The 19,813-nt window shown below is 66.4% G+C and overlaps 4 protein-coding genes across 4 annotated transcripts; 3 read left to right on the top strand and 1 right to left on the bottom strand.

The window, feature by feature from the left end:
* Positions 1-775: 775 nt before the first annotated feature.
* On the bottom strand, positions 776-3,664 carry EMIHUDRAFT_423478 (hypothetical protein; the record flags this gene model as incomplete). The annotated part of the gene is made up of 13 exons (XM_005787355.1): positions 3,083-3,664; positions 2,862-3,010; positions 2,769-2,773; positions 2,638-2,701; positions 2,469-2,561; positions 2,325-2,425; positions 2,162-2,198; positions 1,967-2,092; positions 1,868-1,936; positions 1,627-1,822; positions 1,325-1,554; positions 1,202-1,239; positions 776-1,120 (listed from the first exon to the last, which is right to left on the bottom strand). The coding sequence occupies exons 1-13, from the start codon at positions 3,616-3,618 to the stop codon at positions 776-778; spliced, it is 1,989 nt and encodes a 662-aa protein (XP_005787412.1). The 5' UTR covers positions 3,619-3,664.
* Positions 3,665-5,797: 2,133 nt separating this feature from the next.
* Positions 5,798-6,511, top strand: EMIHUDRAFT_363229 (hypothetical protein; the record flags this gene model as incomplete). Its single annotated transcript, XM_005787354.1, has 2 exons — positions 5,798-5,837; positions 6,001-6,511. A coding segment is annotated over one exon (183 nt), but the record flags the coding sequence as incomplete, so codon positions are not given.
* Positions 6,512-11,467: 4,956 nt separating this feature from the next.
* EMIHUDRAFT_363223 (peptidyl-prolyl isomerase) lies at positions 11,468-12,326 on the top strand. The gene has a single exon (XM_005787353.1). The coding sequence runs from the start codon at positions 11,547-11,549 to the stop codon at positions 12,267-12,269; it is 723 nt and encodes a 240-aa protein (XP_005787410.1). The 5' UTR covers positions 11,468-11,546; the 3' UTR covers positions 12,270-12,326.
* A 3,231-nt stretch (positions 12,327-15,557) lies between these two features.
* Positions 15,558-19,352, top strand: EMIHUDRAFT_467493 (NADPH-cytochrome P450 reductase; the record flags this gene model as incomplete). The annotated part of the gene is made up of 13 exons (XM_005787352.1): positions 15,558-16,208; positions 16,287-16,307; positions 16,463-16,777; positions 16,845-16,879; positions 17,024-17,134; positions 17,175-17,767; positions 17,848-17,946; positions 18,027-18,064; positions 18,231-18,640; positions 18,710-18,827; positions 18,862-18,987; positions 19,118-19,246; positions 19,290-19,352. The coding sequence occupies 13 exons, from the start codon at positions 15,558-15,560 to the stop codon at positions 19,350-19,352; spliced, it is 2,709 nt and encodes a 902-aa protein (XP_005787409.1).
* Between the last annotated feature and the right edge of the window lie 461 nt (positions 19,353-19,813).

The following is a 19,813-nucleotide window of genomic DNA, read 5'->3' as shown; positions in this document are numbered from 1 at the left end:
AAGTCGGAGGGGGACCCCCTCTGCCGCCCGCTGATTAAAGGGGTCCACATGGGGCTGCTTCCACGCGCAGCCCCCTGCAATCGTTACAGTCGTTCCGGCTTGGGGCAGCTCCCCCCCCCCCCCTCCCCCACCACACCCATACCCTCTATCCCCCTCGGCCCCTGCCCAAAGGTCGTCTCGCTGATCACGCCCCGCCAGCGGAGGCACGCCGAGGCCTTGCAGGCGGCCGACCACACACGCCCGGACCCTACCCTCACCGCTTCCCGCCGCGCTTGCTCACCCCTCGCCGCGGCCGGCAGGCGGCGCTCTCGAAGAAGGCGCAGATACACGCGGTCGACTACTCGGGCCGGCTCACCACAACCACCCTGAGCCACTTCGACGAACGGCCGAAGCAGGCCAGACGGAGCGCCTCGCGGCCTCGCGGCGGCGGCGGGCGGCGACTCGGACTTGCCGCCCTGTAGGAGCGCGACAGTACTGTTTGTATTTTGTTCATGATCTCATGTGTATACCAAAAAATGCAGTTAAGGTATATGCAATATGCGCACCGATAGTCGAATAAAATATGTGTTGCCCCGTCCTGCCGCGCCCTGGCTGCCCGTGTGCGTCGGTGTCCGGGCGTGGAGATGCATCATGCAAGGGTCGCCCCCCCTTGCCCCACCACTTTGTGTGTGTGGAGACGTTTACCTTACCTTACCTTACTTACCCCGTCCTACCACACCCACACCCCACGCGCGAACCGTGGCAAGATCACTTACTTGTCATATGGTCACTGTGGTCAGTCCACCTTGACGGAGCCGAATATGGTCCAGACAAACCACCAGCACGCCAGGAAGCCGACGGTCCCGGTGATGAGGAAGAATAGTAGAGAGGCGAGGGCCATGTAGCCGACGTAGAGCAGAAGCGGCACAAAGCCGCTGATCTCGAGCTGCGTGCAATAGTAGATGCCCGAGTAGGCGAGCAGGTAGAGTCCAGCGGCACCCGAGTTGAGGAAGGCTCGCCACCACCACGCGTGGTCCTCGGCACAGAGCTGGAAATAGCAGAGCACGATCGAAATCTCGGCGCAAGTGATGACGAGCAGCAGCAGGACGAGGGCGAGGAAGCCAAAGACGTAGTAGAAGCGCTGCGCGCGAGACAGTGGGGCTCAACAGTCTCGGCTCAACAGTCTCGGCCAATCTCGGCCCAATCTCGCCTGCAGCCAGACTGACGTCATGATGAAGAAGAGCTCGATGAAGACGGCGCCTAGCTCGCGCCGAGCTGTGAGCCTCGGATCTCAGGGGTGCCGATGAGCTCGCTCAAGCCGCGGCGCCAAAGGGCAGAACGCCACCAACCGCCATCGTGACGGCGCGGCCCAACAACCACCCCTGCGGAGGGATCTGCCGCGGGATCTCGTTTGTGCGCGTTGGCGGGGCGGGCAGCGGCCGCTTGAAGCCGAGGAAGGCGCCGACGAAGACGAGCGGCAGCGAGACGCAGAACCACATGGCGAGGAGCGCGACGAAGGTGCCGGCGGGCACGGCGCCGGTCGAGCCGTGCGACCAGAGGGCGAGGTTGAGCAGCCTACGCGGGCACGCCGTGGGCAGGTCGAGGACGAGTCCCGGACGCGGCGGCCAGGGGCGAGAGTGGAGAGGCGTGAAGACGACGAAGATGGCGGCGGGGTAGGCGGTGGCGGTGAGCAGCGTGAGCGCTCTCCATTCGACGCCGCGCAGGGACTTGAAGGTGCGCGAGGCGCCGTAGCCGGCGGGCACGCCCATCAGGACGAAGAGCAGCAGCGTGGCGGTGAGCAGGCCTCCCCGGTTGGCGGGCGAGAGGAAGCCAAGCAGCGCGCCTACTCGGCGGCGAGCCAGCGGTCTGCCCGCCAACCGGGCGGAACGCGAGACGAGTCGGAGCGGCGCGCAAGCGATCGAGATGAAGGACATGCAGAGCAGCTGCACGCCCGTCCCTAGGGGCAGCGAGCTGATGGACTGATCACCCACGAAGCGCATCACGCATGCCCAGTTGGACTCGTGCCGACGGAGACCGAGAGCAGCAGCGGCCGCGGCGGAGGCCGGAGCACGTCTGCGTGCACCAGCTTCCAGCCAGACTCCTCGAGCAGCTCCTACAGCCGAGGTCCAGCCGAGGTCCAGGCCCGCCCAGCCGAGCTTCCGGCCAGACGAGCTCGCTGCTCCTCCCGCTCGTCCGCGACGTCGGAGAGCGAGTTGTACCTGCGCAGTCGGGCAGTCTAGTCTGTCGACTGGGCACCGCGAGAGGTGGAGAGCGAGTTGTACCTGCGCAGTCGGGCAGTCTAGTCTGTCGACTGGGCACCGCGAGAGGTGGAGAGCGAGTCGCGCCTGTTGAGGTCTCGCCGCAGCGTGCGTGCCATGATCATCGCGACGACGCCCGTGAGCAGCAGCACGACCGCGAGCGAGTTGACGAGCGAGATCCAGTGCACCTGGGACGTGTCGTGGACGTGTCGTGGGCGTGTCCCGCAGAACGAGCGGGGCCCGACCTGGCGCCTGGTCGTCGCCCATGTAGAGGTACAGGTCCCACCGCGACGCCCACCGGACGGGCGACTCCTCCCAGGTGACCTGACTCGCCAATGGAACACTCGATCATCAGCCAGCCAGTCGGTGAGACCGCGCCATCGACCCTCCCGCGCTCTGCCTCGTACGTGAAGATGACCTCGCACCCGCCGGCGGCCGACCCGCCGCCCTGCCTCCGCCGGCACCTAACCCGTCCACCCGTCAACTGACACGAGTGAGATCGGCGCCCGATCGACCCGCCTCAGCCGGCACCTGTGCTCCGCGCGCACCGGCTGCGGTGGCAGGTCGGGCGAGAGCGGCACCGTCGCCAGTTTGGTCGCGACGCCTCGCCACTCGCCCTCGTACCTAGCGCAGTGATCTCGGGGCGATCTCGGGGCGATCTCGGTTGATCTCGACCTCGCCACTCGCCCTCGTACCTGTGTGCGACCGAGAGGGCCTCCACCTCGAAGCCGACGATCCGCGAGCCCTGGAAGAGGTCGGGCTCCTGGTGGTACCTAGTCGAGTCAGCCACCCGTCGAGTCCGTGGCCTGGTCTGTTGGTCCGCGCTGTCCGGCTCTTGGCGGCACTTGATGATCAGCCGTAAGTGGTTGTTGATGTACGGCGCGCTGGGAAAGGTGCCGGGAAACTCTGGCGAGCCGAGGAAGCCGAGCGGATAGCCGCGCTCGTAGGTGGTGAGAGCGATGCCGTCGGGCTGTTCCGTCAAAATCCGCGTCGCGGCGGGCAGGTTGTCCATGATCATCTGCACGCGGTAGTCCTGTGCGATCCTCGCGCCAAAGACGGCCGCGTCGTGTGCGGTCAGCTCCACCCGGCAGAGGACGCGGAACGCCGTCTTGCCCATCTGCAGCGCGAACGGCGAGTTCTGGATCTTGCTGCCGTGCAGGACCTCGCCGAGGTTCTCGGCTTTGGACTCGAGCGTCTCCGGCCGGCAATGTGGCAGTGCATAGTAGTCAAACGGCAGGTGAGTTCGAGGCGACGAGAGCTGATTTACTTTGATCTCGACCGCCTCACCGTCGAGGTACTCATGCGGAGCGACGCCGGGCAGGTAGAAGCCGAGCGTCGGCGGCGCTGCGAGCAGCAACGAGAGCCAGCGTGCGGCGTTCATCTCGCCGCCGAAAGCCCTCGAAGCCGACAGCGGTGAGGCTACGCGGTCTGCTCGCCCTGCGAACGGCGGGGCGAGAGCGGGTGAGGCGCATACACATACACGTCATCATCTCGATGGGAGCGGCGGCGTGAGGGAGCGCACTGCGCCAGTCTCGTTGACGTCGCAGCCCTCCTTCGACACGAGATGCTTCACGCGCTTGGCGTCGCGCGCGTGCCCGGGGGCAGTGCCTCGGAGATGAGGGGTCGGAGAGGGAGAAAAGAATTCGCACACCCGCATTTCACGGTCAGGCAACGCCGGGCTTTATCTTTCAAGAAAGGGGAGAAAGAAGAAAGAAACCATTTCACTGTGTGTATGCACCGCCGATCAGCCGTCTTCCCTCAGCCCGCCGCCTTCCCCACCAAGGTAGCCGAGTCCCGAGAGGCAGGCTTGGCTCACTCACGATTCCCCTCTTACTGGCCCGGCGCCCGCGCCTCGATCTTCTTGGGAAGCAGCTGGTTCGACAGGTCCTCTCCGTGGCCTAGGCGGCCGCTCTCGCCCTCGCCCCACGTGAAGACAGCGCCATCGGCGGTGCGGGCGAGGCTGTGCCGCTCTCCCGCCGACACAGCGACGACGCGCTGGCCAACAAGGGTCTCGATCTTCTTGGGCAGCTGCAGCTGGCCCTGCTGGCCGCCGTGGCCCAGTTGGCCAAAGGCTCCAAAGCCCCAGCTCCAGACGGCGCCGTCGGCGGTGAGGGCGAGGCTGTGGTATCCTCCAGCCGACACAGCGACGATACGCTGGTCAAAGGCGTCGATCTTCTTGGGCAACAGCTGGGCCTGCTGGTCGCCGTGGCCCAGCTTGCCAAAGGCTCCACCGCCCCAGCTCCAGACGGCGCCGTCGGCGGTGAGGGCGAGGCTGTGCTCGTCTGCGGCCGACACACCGATGACGCGCCGCCCCGCCAACAGCTCGATCTTCTTGGGCAGCAGCTGGTCCTGCAGGTCGCCGTGGCCCAGCTGGCCATAGCCTCCATCGCCCCAGCTCCAGACAGCGCCATCGGCGGTGAGGGCAAGGCTGTGGCAGCTTCCAGCCGACACGGCGACGACACGCTGGCCCGCCAAGGCTTCGATCTTCTTCGGCTGCCGCTGGGGCTGCTCGTAGCCGTGGCCCAACTTGCCAAAGGCTCCACCGCCCCAGCTCCAGATAGCGCCGCTGCCAGTCAGGGCGAGGCTGTGGTACCATGCAGCCGACACGCTCACGGCGCGCTCGTCTCCCAGCGGGGAGGGGAGGCGGGTCGGCGTGTTGAGCCGCGTCACGCCCTCGCCGTGGCCGAGCAGCCCTGGAGCGGAGGGCGGCGCTGAGCCGCACGACGAGAGCCGCCCCTCGGCGTCAATGAAGAGGCTGTGCTGACGGCCTGCCGCCGCCCTCGCCGGCGGGTTGGACTCGCGCAGCAACGCAGCGAAGCACAGCCACCGCACGGTGCAGCTCTCGCCCTCTGGCTGCGCCGGCAGCTCGAAGCCGCGCTCTTGCGCCCACAAGCGGATGGCCGCCTCCGCGAGCGAGGAGTGGAAGAGCAGCGAGACGGCCGCGACGCGAGCGATGTCGGCGGGGTCGCAGCGAGAGAGGGCGCGCAGGAGGAGGTCCGTGGGGAGGTCGAGGAGGCGGGCCGGCGGCGGCGTGTTCGGCGAGGGAGCGGCGCCGGCGGCGGCGAGGCGGCGCGAGCGGCGGCGGTGTGGGGTGGACATCGAGAGAAAAAGAGAGTAATCCCCCCGCGAGCGTGGAATAGGACCGCCGCAAGCGGCGTGGCGTGGAGCGGTTGAGCATCCCTCCGGGGGCCCCTCTGCGCCGGGGAGGCGTTGTTGGCGGCTAGGACGCAAGCGTCCGTCGCCGTTTTCAAACTCGGGGCCCACTCCGAGGTTACTTTTTGAGACTGGGAACCGAGCAAGTGCGCTCGCCGGTCCAAAGTGGGGTCGCGGGTGGCCATGCGAAGTGGTTTCGCGCACTGCCCGCTGTAGCCCCCCCGAGGCGCCGGAGCGTGACCGAGTGTCGCCCCATGACCCCCGGCGCCGGCCCGAGCGCTGAGACCGAATGTGAAGCCAATGCGCGTGCGCCCCAAGCGCGGCACTCCTCGGCTACGGCATGCTGACACGGATCCCTATCCTCTCAGATTGCTATCGATCGGCGATATTGGATCTCGCACGCGACGTCGACGACTGACAAGGTAAACGCACTTTGTCAATGTGCAGGTCGAGCTACCAACCGTTGCGGAGCGGTTCAGCCTCGGAAGCCATACTATGGTGAGGCGGGGATTAGGTGGGAGGGCATGCGCTCGCACACATGAGTCCGGGAGAGCTCCCCGCCGGCGCTTGGTGCCCCAGCCAGCTCCGCCTTGCCGCGGCCCCTACGCAGGCGTCCAGCACCGACATCGTTTGCGAGCGTCGGGTGTTGGCTACTCTCTAGCCCCGTCACCCACCGCGCCGTCACCGGCCGCTTCGCGGCGTGCGAAACGCTCGCGTCTCCGCCACCGCTGGCCACCTCCGCGTTTCCCTGCGCCGCCACCAGGGGGACGCTTGCGCCTTGCCCCCTGGCCTGACGCGCGACCCTGCGCAGACGGCGCGCTCCGGCACGGAGCAGCGACCGCCCAGGCAGTCGCTGCTCCGCCCGCGCACCGCTGCCGCCGTCGCCGCCGCCGCTCCGCCCTTTCCATCAGTGTGTCTCGTGTGTGAGAGTGTGCTGTCTGTCACGCTTGTACCTGCGAGCTGCGTCTCTCCTCCGAGGCTCAGGCTGTGTCTTCTCTCATAGATCTGTCAACGAAAACCGCTGTCGCACATCTTTGAGTCAAACTCTCTCCTGTCGGTGTCGAGGCTGTCGCGTGTCGTGTGCGCGCGGCGATTGTAACCCGGGAGGCCTGCGCAGCTTCTAACGATGCACAAAAACGGGCCACACAAATGCCGTAAAGGACAGGCGTGGGACGTGAGGAGACGCGCGGCCGACACCGCCCAGCAGCGGCTCTGCGGAGACACACACAGGAAGGCGCACGATGCGTACAGTGATCGCCTGTCATGCGCCATCACCGACGTCGGGCAGGAGAGGAGCTCCAGCCAACAGTAGTGGCGAGCCAGTTTGCGCTGCACGATGAAATAGTACTCGTGCTGACGCATCCTCGCCCGAGTCATATTCCAAATGCCCTGCGACAGCCCGCGTGCGACGGGAAGAAGAGGTGCGAGGCTGCGAAACTAAGAGCTTGATCGCGCCTCCAACGTCAGCGTCGGGCGCAGTGACGAGCTCGAGCAGCTCTCGTCGAGCAAGCTCCGCCTCCGAGCTCTCGCAGCAGCCATGCGCGTGCGCGCAGCCCAGGATCTCGCTCAGCGCCTCCGTCCTGGGGTTTGAAGCAGGTCCGCCGTAGCGCTCCACGCCTGCGCCGGCGGCGGGCGGTGTAGAAGGCCGCTCGCGATGGCTCCGTCGTGTGCGTCGACCGTCCCACCTCAAGTGGTGACTACCCTCGCTGTCGCGTGGCCGCTTGGGAGCGGCGCCGACGCTGCCGTTGAGTCTGTCCGTGGCCGCCGCGTCACTCGGCACGGAAGCCTCCTTGCCGGTGGACATGCCGGGGGGGCGTGAGGGCCTGGAGGGTGACACAGACGCGCAGGGGAGCGCGCGCCGCCGAAGTGGTTTGGCGCACACCTCGACGAGGAGGGTGGCCACCCCTCGGTTCCCAGTCTCAAAAAGTAGCCTCACTCCGCTACGCTCCGACCCGAATTTGGAGGGCCATGAAATTTAAGGTGTTGCTGCGCAAAAGGGGTGGCGCGCGGGCGCGCGCGGCGGCAGGCGTCGAGCGCGGAGCGGCAAACACAATGACGTCGGAAAGCTCTGCATCAAGTATACAGTAGGCGCCAGGACGCGTGTGAGCACGTCGACGTCGAGCTCGAGCTGCTTGAGGGCGGAGAGATACGCCTGGGAGGGCGGTGAGGTGGCGGGGCTGGGCTGGGCGCGAGGCGAGAGGAAGGGGGAATGGGGAGGGGGGGAGGGGAGGAGGAGAGGGGAGCGGGAGGGGAGGAGGGGAGGAGGGAGGGGAGAGGAGAGGCGGGCGGAGTGAGGAGTGAGGGATGGGTCGGGAGAAGTGAGGCAGGGGAGTCGAGGCGGGAGGCGGGAGGGAAGGCGGGCGGGGAGGCGGGAGGGGAGAGGTTCCGCTCACCAGCCTCTCTGCGAGCACCGCCTGCTCCAATCACCCTCTCGTGCGCGACCGCCGTCTCAAACTTCTCGCGCGCCTGCGCCTCCAGGAGGGCCGCTGCCTGCTGCAGCTGCGTCGAGTGCTCCGCGCTCAGCTGCTGCAGCTGCGCTGAGTGCGCCTCCGCCGCCGCCGCCTGCTCCTCGCGGAATCGCTCGACCAGCTGCGCCTCGATCGCAGCCTTGGCCTCCTCGACCGCCGCCGCGCTCGCCGCCTCCTGCCGTCGCATCAGCTCGACGAGCTTGGCGGCGTCCGCCTCCTCCTGGCGCTGCAGCGCTTGCTGCAGCCGCGACGTATCCGCGTCCCGCGACTGATGCGCCTTGAGCAGCTCCATCAGGTGCGTCACCTTTCCCTCCAGCTCGGACGCCGCGGTGGGAGCCGGCGGCGCGCCGTCGCAGCGCGCCGGGGCCGACGGCGAGAGCCTGTGGAGGAGCCGGTGGAGCAGTCGAGACTGCTGACCGCTCCTCCATGGTCCCCCGCCGGTGGACGCCGAGTGCAGTCATCGGTATGCGGGAGGCGTGCTCAAGGGCTGGCGGGGCGGACGCGACGACCTGGCGTTGCCGTCGCGGAGGGCTCGGGCTCGAGTGAGCGCCGCCGGCGACGCGTCGTTGCGGCCGTGGCCGCGCGGGCCACCTGCATCGACGGGCTGCTTAGGGGGGGGGGGGGGGGTTCAATTGTACGAATGTCTTGGCACCAGCTGATGGCTTGGGTCCCAGATCACGCAGTTTGTGCACGGTATTCGGATTTTGCTATTTGCTCGTGTGGGGGTATATCGCAGATTTGTCAATGGTACCGCGTCTGCGACGCGGGCGCCTTGCGGGCAGAGCCCTTAGCCACCCTTTTATCTTGCGCGGTCAAAAGAGACGCTGCCAGCGGAGAGCGGAGAGCGAGCGGCGTTTTGTTGGTGTTTTGCCTTGAAAGAAGAATGACGCCCGCGCCCTCAGCGGAGCTGGGAATAGGACCGCCGCAAGCGGCGTGGCGTGCCTTGAGAAAAGAAGAGGAGGCAGGCCCGGACTCCTAGCCGGATAGGGGGTCTGTCCACACTGGCTGGCCCCTCCCAGATAGGTAGGTAGGTTGGTCTTGTTTCGCCCAAAAGGGCCCTGCAATAGGTAGGTACCCCCTATTTTCATCTTTTTTCGCTTCGCTGCGCGGCCTGGGCGCTGGGGATAGGTAGGTAGGTAGGGCGTTTTGGCGCGAGTCAGTGTGCACAGACCCCCTATCCGGCTAGGAGCCGGAACCCAGGCGCATACAAAACAAGAACACAACGAAATCTCTCACATGACAAGCGATCCCACGACAGCGATTGTGGGGACTACATGATTACAGGAAGGGTGGAGGGGCCCGTCTGCAGAGCTAGGCGGCGCGGGCACCCACACACTCCCACCCCACCACCCAGAGCTCCTGTGCCACTAGCCGCCTCGCTTCTGCGTCTGGAATGGATGCCACCCTCCAAAATCCCATCGGGTCGCTTCTCATCGCAAACCCTGTCAGCAGAGTCCTCCTGCGGGAATGTACGTAAGAGCCACACCTTTTCTCCCAGTTGTATGTACTTTTAGCTTACTGGGAGAAAAGAGAGAGAGGGGGTTGTGTTCTCTAGGCCCCTAAGGGCCCTACGCGCGGCGTGAGAGCTCGGAAGCGAGCTTTCAGTTGTAAGCTAAAAAAGTACGTACACTGAAAAAGAAATCCTGCTTTGCGTGCAGGTGGGGGCCCCTGTCCTCCTCCCCGCCCTCGTTTAGGCTTGTTATCTTTCGGTTTCTTTCTTACCTCGCGGCCGTGTCCCACTCTCGTTTGAAGGTGGGAAGTTAGGGAAGGTGGAGTAGAGCCGAAGAAAGAAAACAGATAACCTTTGTGCTTTGACCGTGCACGCCATCGTCCAGTGTCAGCCATCGCCCAGAGAGCAGAGTCAGCCATCGGCCAATGGAGCATTTTAGTCTGGGCCACGTCCCAACGCTATATTCATATTCAGCTCCGCGCGGCGATCCAGCTCTACAAATGTACAAAAGAGTGGCCATCGTGCTGGTGTAACTGTCTACCGAAAGTTGCAACGATTCCGATGTCATCAGGCGAAGAGGACTGAAACTCGTCATTTTTGTCCGGTCCTCATGTTGTCGAAAACTACAGCACAGTAATCCGCGGTACGGCTTTATGGGTAGTCCTTAGTGCCCTCTCCTCTGATTACACACGCATAAATATACGCGTACGGTGCATGCACCAAACCGACATTCACATGTGCATGCACATGTGTGCAGTCCATAAGTTTCTCATGCAGCCACGCAGTAGTGGCGTGCGACAGTCATGTGAGTCATGCTGACACTGCCCCCTCGAACGAGGCTCTCGCTCTCCTTGCGCCGCGCCCCTCTGGCGTGTAGTCGCTCACGTCGGCATACCATTCCATGAACACATGACGCATGCGGCCAACGAGCGGCGTCAGGCGGCGCAGACGTTGCCACGCCAGGCGTGAGGGCATCGACGCCCTCAGCGAAGCGATCAGCTCCGATTTTCTAGGCATCGTCTCCCCGCGTTCCATGGCGGCTCCTGAGCAGTGGTCCTGATAATGGTGCTCTTCATTCAATTCCTCAGCGGCAGCCAGCAGCAAAGTACTAGGCCGCGCTGCAGCCGCCAGCAGCACGCTGACCAGTTGCCAGTCTCCGTAGACGGCCTGCCTCAGAGCGCATACTCGCATCGTCATGTGAGCCAAGTGAATCACGACGTTTGGGTCCGCCCCGGCGTCGAGTATCGCCTGCACGCAGGCGCGGTGCTGGAACTCGCCACTCGCTCGATCAAAGATAGCGGTGTGAGCGCGCTCAGCAGCGCTGCCTTCGACTGCAAGGTAAAGTGGATTCTCCCTCGCCGTGGTCGAGTTCAGCAGTGCAGCGGGTGGCGGCGGATCAAGCAGGTCGCGCACCTGCTCCAGGTGGCCCCGCCAAGCTTGAGTGCACAAAGCCTGGAACCTAGCGTCCATGGACAGATGATAGGCTAGGACGATGACAGGTCGGACACGAATCGGACCGACTCGACTCGTCTCCTTCGTTCGGCTCACTCATCAAGCATGCTGTGAACAGTGGGTCCGGGGTTGTGTTTTTGTGTTTGTAGGTGTATTCTTGGCAAACAAGACACAGAGCTCATCACACAGAATCACAGCGGGAGGAAAGCGGCGAGTCGCAATTCCTGGGGTCCTTGTGGCGGGCCACCCTGTCCAGAGGCGGAGGTGCCTTTCTGGGATCTTTCGATCGAGTCCTATCTATGCGTCCTCGGCCACGCGCTCTCCTTTCGTGGCTGATAAGCATTCGCAGACCAGGCGATGGAGATGGCGGGGAGCACGGATGTGACTGCTCACCAAGGCCGAGGACTGGTAGCACGACTCGCACCGACCCTTCACGAACCGAAAGGCCGTGCCCGGCGTGCAAGGGGCAGGGTAATCCGGCACGTGTTGGGCGCCCCATTCCGTTTAGGGCTAGGTCGGCTCAGGGCCCCGTCCACCTCCCTCCCACTTGGCGCGTGATGATAATTGTGTGAACAGTGGCGCACCTCTCCGGCTCCTCACCGCGGTGCCGGCGCCCGGAGACTATTCACACATTGCTCGATGGCATTTTTTGCTTCGCTGCGTGAGCTCCGCATAGTCACTAGGTGGGTAGGTGGGGCGTTTTGGCGCGACTCAGCAGACCCCCTATCTGGGTACCTGGTAGGAGCCGGAACCCTGCGACGAAGGACTGGGTGGTGGATTAGTGGTATGGCTGTGCTTCTCTGCACACGCGCCAGCGCCGTGCTGCTGCTCGGGTGGCCGGTGCGCGCAGCACCAGTTGCCGACGAGGAGCTGACGGCTGCACAGTGGCTGCGCGAGCAGCAGATGCGTGGCCTACAGGGGCTGCGGGCCGAGCAGCAGGGTGCGATGCTGAGCGACCTCTCGATGCTGCAGGGCGCGCCGTCAGACGCGGCGCCGTTGGCGACGCAGCGTGCCTATCTGGACATGGCCATCGGCGGAGCGCCCGCTGGGCGGCTCGTCTTCGACCTCTTTGGGGACGTCGCGCCTCGCACAGTTCGAAACTTCGCCTCTCTGGTTCAGGGCGAGCCGGCGGCCGATGGCGGGAAGCGTTCGCTGCGCGGCTCCAGGCTGCACCGCATCATCGGCAGCTTCATGGCGCAGGGAGGGGATTACGATGGGCGCGGCGGCGACAGCTTGTGGGGAGGGACGTTTGCAGACGAGTCGTTTGCGCTCAAGCACAGCGCGGCGGGCACGCTGTCGATGGCTAATTATGGCAAGGACACGAACAAGGCGCAATTTTTCGTCACATTCAAGGCGACACCGCACCTGGATGGCAAGCACGTCGTGTTTGGCCGGCTGCAGTCGGGGTTCGAGGCGCTCAAAAAGGTGGAGGCGGTCGGCTCGCGCTCGGGCAAGCCGACGGCAGACGTCGTGATCCAGGACTGCGGGATTTTGCCACCACCCGACTGACCCAGGGTGTTACTCTCCAGATGTATGAATGTATTATTGTAACTATTCGTGCGCGTGTCCGTGTGGCTGTGCCGTGGCGAGCGCGAGGGCGCGGTACGGCTACGGGGGCGCCGTGAACGAGGCTCGAGGGTTAAAAAAACATTATAAATAAAAAAACATACATTATCATTTTACATGAGGTTTATTTAATAAAATTATGTATGTAAAGAGTGAATGCAGAAGATCGGACAGGGGAGGGACGCGGCCAGAAAGAGGGCGGGCGCCGAGGTTCGAAAGCCGGCGCTTTCGCGCGTTCGAAGGGGCTTTGCTCGGAGTTTGTGCGAAATTTGCGGTTGTACCAACCAACAACTGTGCATCTCTCTCTCTTAAAGGCGGGCTGCCCTTTTTATAAGCGGTAGAGCTCCTATACCGCGAGAGTAGTCCAGTTCACCGCGTTTTCCGTCTCACAGACACAGTGACACAGTACGCTGGTTACTGATCTCAGTACGTAATCAAGAACACGGCCCACACAGTGCGGATTGTGAATGCCTAAGTCTAAGACGTAAGACTAAGAGCCGTCGGTGGCCAGCTTCCCAGCTAGAGCGGTGAGCGCGCTGACGTCTGTGCTGCGCGGCTCACACAAGTGTGACTCACGACACAGGAGCAGGTCAAAGCCCAAAGACGCCGTCGAAGAGCGCCTCGCGTACCCCCGCGGAGCCGGGCGCTGGCAGGAACAGGTGCTGGCAGCCGCTCTCGACCGCCGCCATGTCGTCGTACCCGTCACGGCGCGAGTCGCCTTCGCCGGCCGAGGCGGCGAGGATCACGTGCAGCAGGTCGGTCGGCAGCGAGGCGAGGGCGGCCATGCTGGAGGGGAGGGTGGTGCGCTGCCGGAGCGCACAGCAGAGCACCGCAAAGACGCGCACCTGGAAGGACGGCTGGAAGAAGTGGTGCCTCTCGGGCGTCCAGAGCCGCGCAAAGCGGCGGAACGAGACGCCGCACCAGACGACGCGCTCGTACGGCTCGAAGCTGCGCCAGGGCGGGGGCTGCGGCGCCTCCGCAGGCACGTAGAGGAAGTCGAGCCGGTCCAGCATGCGCGCTGCTCGGGCCCTGTTGATGAACTCGGTGTAGGTGGGCCGCGGGAGCGGTATCAGCTTGTTTTTGCGCGGGTCGCCAGAGTACGGCACGCCGCTGTCTCGCATGGCGACATAGTCGGCCGCCGCGAATGGGAACTCCCTGTTCGATGCCTTTGACCCGCCGGCGCCCCGGCCGTACTCCTTCCCGTTCGCGTGGACGATGAGGAGCCTGCCAGTGGGTCTGGGCAGAGGAGCGCGCCGAGCAGCAGGGGAACCCGAGGCCGGCGCGGCGGCGGCCGGAGCCGACCTCGGCCGGAGCGTGCGCTGCGCCGTCGGTGCGCGCATCGCGGCAGCGGCGAGCACTCCGAAGCGCGTTCGCTTTGTTTTTAGGATCCTTTTTTCGCACAGAGGGCACGCGAGGTACGACCGTGCCCGGCCGTGCTATTAAAGCGACTCGGCTCTCTAAAAGGCTGCAGCCCAGAGCCACACGGAGTCTACGCGCATCGCTTGTGCATAGCCTCGACCAATCTCCTGTTCACGGTGGAACCGTGAACAAAGAGCTTCTTCGAACCGTTACAAACACGACGCGAGCCGCCCAGCAGGGAGCCTGGGCGACTCGCTTTGGCGCTGGCCAGGCCGGAGGCGAGTGCCGCCGCCAGGCCACGACCGACCGCGCCCGTCCTACGGACGGGCGCAATGGGCCAAACTGCAGGCTGCGCCGCCAAACTGCAGTGCGTGCAGCGCTGCGCCGCCAGTCCAATACATGCAAACTGCAGGCTTTGCAGCGAGGACCAGCCTGCTCAGCTTAGAACGAGGAGCCAGCAGCCAACAGGAGGACAGCAGTCGTCCACGCCAGCTGGAATGCGAGGACCGCCCCAGCCGCAGGTGGCCCCATACGTAATGCTTTGCGCAAAGCACCGAGCAAAAATGGCGCCTTTACATGGCCATGCAGCAAGCAGTGCCGCCAGATGAGCACACGGCCATGGGCGAAGTGCACCCGCAGGGCCAGCTGGCATTGCGTGGTGCACTCGCAAATCAACCCGCCCTCTCGCGCCAAGGACGGCGCGAGGGGAGCGCGAGCATCCACCAGCAGCCGTCGCTGCTGCGACTCGAATGCTTCAAACGCGCACCTGTGCTTGCGCACGGCGTGCTCTACACGAGCCTCCCGGCCGCACGAGCGTGCGGGCGGCTCGAATCCACCCTTCCCCCGCCCTAGCCACTGTTGGCTGGGCTGCGGGCGCCGTCCGCCTTGCGGCGGCGGCGACACTTGCAACACGAGCACACCTCGCTTCGGTGTGCTCGACCCTTCACAACGGGCCGCCCGCAAGGACGCGTGTGCGGCCCTCTCTACTCGACCTGTGCCACGGCACGGGTCGTTCTAGTCATGCAGCCGCCCCGGCGATCGTGCTCGGGGCGTCTCTCAGCACTCACCGCGCGAGATGCGTGGCGTGCCACAAACCAGTAAGCAGCAGCCTCCGCTGCTGCGACTCGAATGCTTCAAACGCGCACCTGTGCTTGCGCACGGCGTGCTCTACACGAGCCTCCCTACCGCACGAGCGTGCGGGCGGCTCGAATCCACCCTTCCCCCGCCCTAGCCACTGTTGGCTGGGCTGCGGGCGCCGTCCGCCTTGCGGCGGCGGCGACACTCGCAACACGAGCACACCTCGCTTCGGTGTGCTCGACCCTTCACAACGGGCCGCCCGCAAGGACGCGTGTGCGGCCCTCTCTACTCGACCTGTGCCACGGCACGGGTGTTTCTAGTCATGCAGCCGCCCCGGCGATCGTGCTCGGGGCGTCTCTCAGCATGGGGATGCGCACAGTCAATATATGTCAATGCGCGCCGCGCGAGCGAGTCTCTAAAGACTCGGTCGCGAACTTTCCGAGAAGGAAGACAAGTGGGGCGGCGGCGTCGATAGATATCGACGCCGCCGTCGCCGCGCATCATGACGAGTTCGCATTCCCCATGTGACCCTCTATACCTCACCTTCGAGACAAGCCAGGGGGTTCAACCCAATGGACCTAGTGTGGCGTCGAGGCCCGCACTGTCTGGACATGCGGGCCGCGGCTGACAGAACGGCGGGCTAGGCATTGAGAGCCCAGGAGTTTTAATAGCGTCTGCGATCGCGGACTTTTAGGCGCTCGGGAAAGAATTTCCCGCGGCTCGAGACCTCGAGAGACATGTGTGGTGGCCGAGAGATCGCCACGGTTCGCACACCGCCCTGCCCAGTCTCTTGGCATGGACGACGCAGCTCTCGCTGCACTCCTCGCCAAGGCGGATTCAGCCTTGGCTTCAGTAGCCACGGTGACGTCCGTCGCCGCTTCCGCGCCGCCGCCCGCCGCCGCGCCGGTGGCTGCGCCTGCTCCGCCGCCTGCCGCGGCCGCGCCCGAGCCGGTGACACAGCAAAAGCCTGTGATGCAGAAGCTTCTCATCCTGTACGGCACGCAGACCGGCAACAGCCGCGGCGTCGCCAAGGAGCTCGGCGCCGAGGCGGCGGCGCACGGCTTTGAGGCGCGCGTGCTGGGCATGGAGAAGTGGAAGGAGCTCGACTTTGAGCAGGACAAGACGCCGCTCGTGCTCGTCAGCTCGTCCACGGGCAACGGCGACGCGCCAGACAACGCCGACAAGTTTTACCGCTTTGCCAAGAAGCGGAGCACGCCGCCCGTCTTCAAGGGCGTCCCGTTTGCGGTGTGCGCGCTCGGCGACTCAAACTACGAGCAGTTCTGCGAGGCGCGGCCTCCGAGAGGACCCGACTCGAGATTGCAGTCCTGCGAGGGGCGGACGCTCGGCCCTCGCCCTCACCCGGCCACCTGCGCCCCGCAGGTCGGCCGCCAGTTTGACCAGCACCTGGAGCGGCTGGGAGGCAACCGCTTCCTCAAGCGGTGCGATGTCGACGAGGCGGGCGGCGTCGAGGCCTCCCACCCCGCGGGGACGTTCTTGGAGCCGTCCCCGCACCCTCCTTCGTAGGTGGACGGCATCGAGGCGCACGTCCACCCGTGGGCAGAGAAGCTCTGGCCGGCACTCAAGGCCTCCCGCCAGATGCCACCCTCCGCACGCACGCCTCCTCTCCTCCTCTCGCGGCGCGGATGGCCGCGCTGTGCGAAGCCGCCTCCTCACCGCCCGACCGCCCCCACCTCGCCCAGGCGCTCAAGCAGGTTGCGCCCGCCCAAGCGAACCGCGGCGCGGAGCAGGCGGCAGAGGCGGCGCCGGCAAAGGCAGCGGCAAAGGGCGCCGCGCCGGCGGCGGCGCCGGCGGTGGCGCCGCTGCGCTCGCTGACGGTGTTTCACAGCGGCGGGCTCACCGAGGAGATTGCGGAGCTCATCAAGGCGGAGGCTGCCGCCGCGAGCCCGGCGGCGAGCGTGCGGCTGCTCGCCATGGCAAAGTTCAAGCCATGGCTGGCGGAGCTGGACGCGGCCGCGGCGTCCGCGCCGCAGCACGCCGTCTTCCTTTGCCAGACGGTCGAGAGCGAGCACGCGGAAGCTGGACGGGGCCCGAGCGGTGAGGCCGACAGCCCCCATCCCTTAGGTCGAGAACGAGCAGCCGCCCGAGGAGGCGGGCCCGTGCGTGCGCTTCCTGCAGCGGCGGACGCACGCCGCCGGCATGTTGGCGGGCAAGCTGCACTTCGCCGTCCTCGGGCCCGCGGCGACTCGGACCGGCTCCTCGACGCGGGGAATGATGAGAGGAGCTGAGAAGGAATGAGTTAGGCTCGGCGACTCGAATCTGCTCCTCGACCGGCAGACGACCGCGGCCAAGGATTGCAACCAGGTGGCGCAGGCGGTCGACAGGCACGCCTCGCCCACCTCGGCGCAGATCCGGTTGCTACCCAAGGCCGATGAGTGGACACGTACTCAACAGGCGGCTCTCGGAGCTCGGCGCCGACCGCTTCCACCCGCGCGGAGAGGCGGACGACCGCACCGGCAACCAGGAGGTGCAGCCGTGGCTGGCAGCCCTCCGCGCATCGCTCGCCGCCGCCGCCGCCGCCGCTGCAAACGGAGGCAACGGCGGGCGCTCGACGACGGCGAACGGAACCAACGGAACCAACGGCGCCAACGGCGCCAACAATTCCAACGGTTCCAACGGCGCGCGCTCCGCCGAGCCGGACCCGGACGCGGGTGCCGGCCCGGAGAAGCCGCTGCTGGCGAGGATTGTGGCTGCGCGCTGGCTGACGGCGTCGACCGAGTCGCCGACGGCGGGCGGGCGGGCGGGCTGGCAGAGCGGTGCCGCCGCGACTGCCGCCGCCGCTGTGCGGCGAGTGCTCCACCTCGAGCTGGACGTGAGCGCGCTGCCGGCGGGCTGCGCTCTCGAGCCGGGCGACGCGCTGGCGGTGGTGCCGCAGAACGACCCGACCGACGTCAAGGAGCTGCTGCCGCAGCTGGGCGTGCGCGCCAAGCAGGCGGACACGCCGCTGCAGCTTCCCGACGGCTTCGACGCGCCGATGCACTTGGGCGGTGAGCGCACCACCGCGCTCCTCAGCAAGAGTAGTTCATTCGCACGCGGCCGATGTCCCTTGAACTTGTCGGCTCATCAGGCGAGCTCACTCCGCGCACCGCGCTGCTCGAGCGCGTCGACATCGGCTCGACCTCGTCGTGGCCCTCGCCGGCGCTGCTGCGGCTGCTGCTCAAGCACGGCGAGCCCGCCACCAGCCAGCCACCACCCATCCGTGTCTGTGCGAGCGGGCCAACCACTCGACCCTCATTCCTCCCGCAGGCGAGCCGGCCAATGCGGACGCCCCGCGGCTCGCGCTCGTGCGGCGCGCCACCGCGCAGGCTGCAGCGCGGCGCACGCGCGCGAGGGGAGATGCCGCGAGCTCACCCGAGGGGTGCGCGCGAGGTGTAGGCCGCGGGCGGCGACGCGGCTGCTGCGCGCGCGGCGCACGCGAGCTTGGTGAGGGAGCGGCCCCCGTTGCTGCAGCTGTTGCGCCAGCTGGCCTCGCGCCCGCCTCTCGTGGACCTGCTCGACGCGCTGCCGCCTCTCGCGCCGCGTTGGTACTCGCTCGCGTCGTCGCCGCTCGCCAGCCCAGGCCGCGCCCATTTGTGCGTGTCGATTGCAGCCTACACCGCCACCGACGCCGCCGGCACGCGCCACTTGCGCCGCGGCGTCGCTTCGCACTTCCTCGAGCGCACCGCGGCGCCGCTGCTCAAGGCCGGCGGCGCCGAGGAGGCTGCGGCCGCCGTTCCGGTCTTTTGGCGCGAGCCGAGCGGCCACGAGCTGCGTCTCCCTCCCTCGCCCGCGACGCCGGTCGTCGTCATCGGGCCGGGCACCGGGCTCGCGCCGTTCCGCGCCTTCCTGCAGCACCGCCGTTTCGCGCACGCCCGCAAGCGGTCCGGCCGCGCTTCGTCCGCTTCGGCTGCCTGCGAGCCGCGCCTTTTCACGCTTCCAGCCGTGAACAGGCTCGGGCCGTGTGTGGTCTATTTCGGCTGCCGTTCCCGCGCAGACGACTTTCTGTACGGCGAGGAGCTCGAGCCGATGCATGCGGCGGGCGCACCCCGCTGGCACACCGTCCGGCGGGTGAGAGAGTGAGCCGAGCCGGTGCTCTCCTCAGGCGGGGGCAATCACGCTGCGCACCGCCTTTTCGCGCGAGGCCCCCCCCGCCACGGCGGGCTACTGGCGCGGCTTGCGCCTGAATGTCGACTACGTGCAGGACTTGCTCGAGGAGGACGGGCAGCGCGTCGCGCAGCTGCTGCTCGAGCAGGCGAGCGGCTTGCATCCCCCCGACCCCAGCCTTGGCCCTCTGCCCGAGTCCTGACCCCGACCCTGGCCCCGACCCACCCCCGACCCCGGCCCCACCGCCCGAGCAGGCGGGCCACCTCTACGTCTGCGGCGACGGCCAATCGATGGCCTCCGACGTGCACGCCGCGCTGCGCCGCATCGTCGAGGCCCCGCCCCGCCCCTCTTGCACGGCCGCGTGGGCCCTTCTTGCACCCCTTGTGCACCTGCCCACAGGCCCACCTCTCCGTCTCGCCGGCGGAGGCCGAGGAGCGGCTGCAGGGCCTCGCCCAGGAGGGGCGCTACTGCCGCGAGATCTGGAACTGAGCAGCCTCGCGGCAGTCGGGGCCCCCAGCGGCGCGCACTCGCAGCGATATGACGACTGCAGGTGAGGGGTGGGGATGGGTCGAGGGGGAGGGAAGGCGGTGGGGTTCGGAGGGGGAAAGTGGGAGGAGGGCGGGCGGGGGGGGGGGGGGGGGGGCTGGCGGGGGCCCCGGGCCTTTGGTCTGGGGGTTATTAAGGGGGGGGGGGGCAGGTGGGGAAGGGGCCCCGGAAAGGGGGGGGCCGGGGGGGGGGGGGGGAATTTTGGGCAAAAAAAAATGAATTTTATTCCCCCCCCCGGACCCAAAAAAAGTGGGTTAGCCGTAAACACCCGGGGCCCCAACCAAAAATTTTTGGCCCGGGGGGAATTTCCGAAGAAATTTTTTAAAAAAAAAAAAAAAAGGCCCCGTTCCACGAGTTGCCCCTAGGGGGTTTACCGGGGACTTTGGGGGGGGGAATTGGAGGGG

The sequence above is a fragment of the Emiliania huxleyi genome (genome assembly GCF_000372725.1).
Source record: "Emiliania huxleyi CCMP1516 chromosome Unknown EMIHUscaffold_143, whole genome shotgun sequence".
NCBI lineage: Eukaryota > Haptophyta > Isochrysidales > Noelaerhabdaceae > Emiliania > Emiliania huxleyi.
The sequence above is the reverse complement of the archived record's forward strand: the minus strand, read 5'-3'. Positions and strand labels throughout refer to the sequence as shown.

Excerpts from the sequence above, each read along its gene's own strand:
- EMIHUDRAFT_363223 (XM_005787353.1), top strand. The coding sequence starts at position 11,547 with ATGGCTGTGCTTCTCTGCACACGCGCCAGCGCCGTGCTGCTGCTCGGG.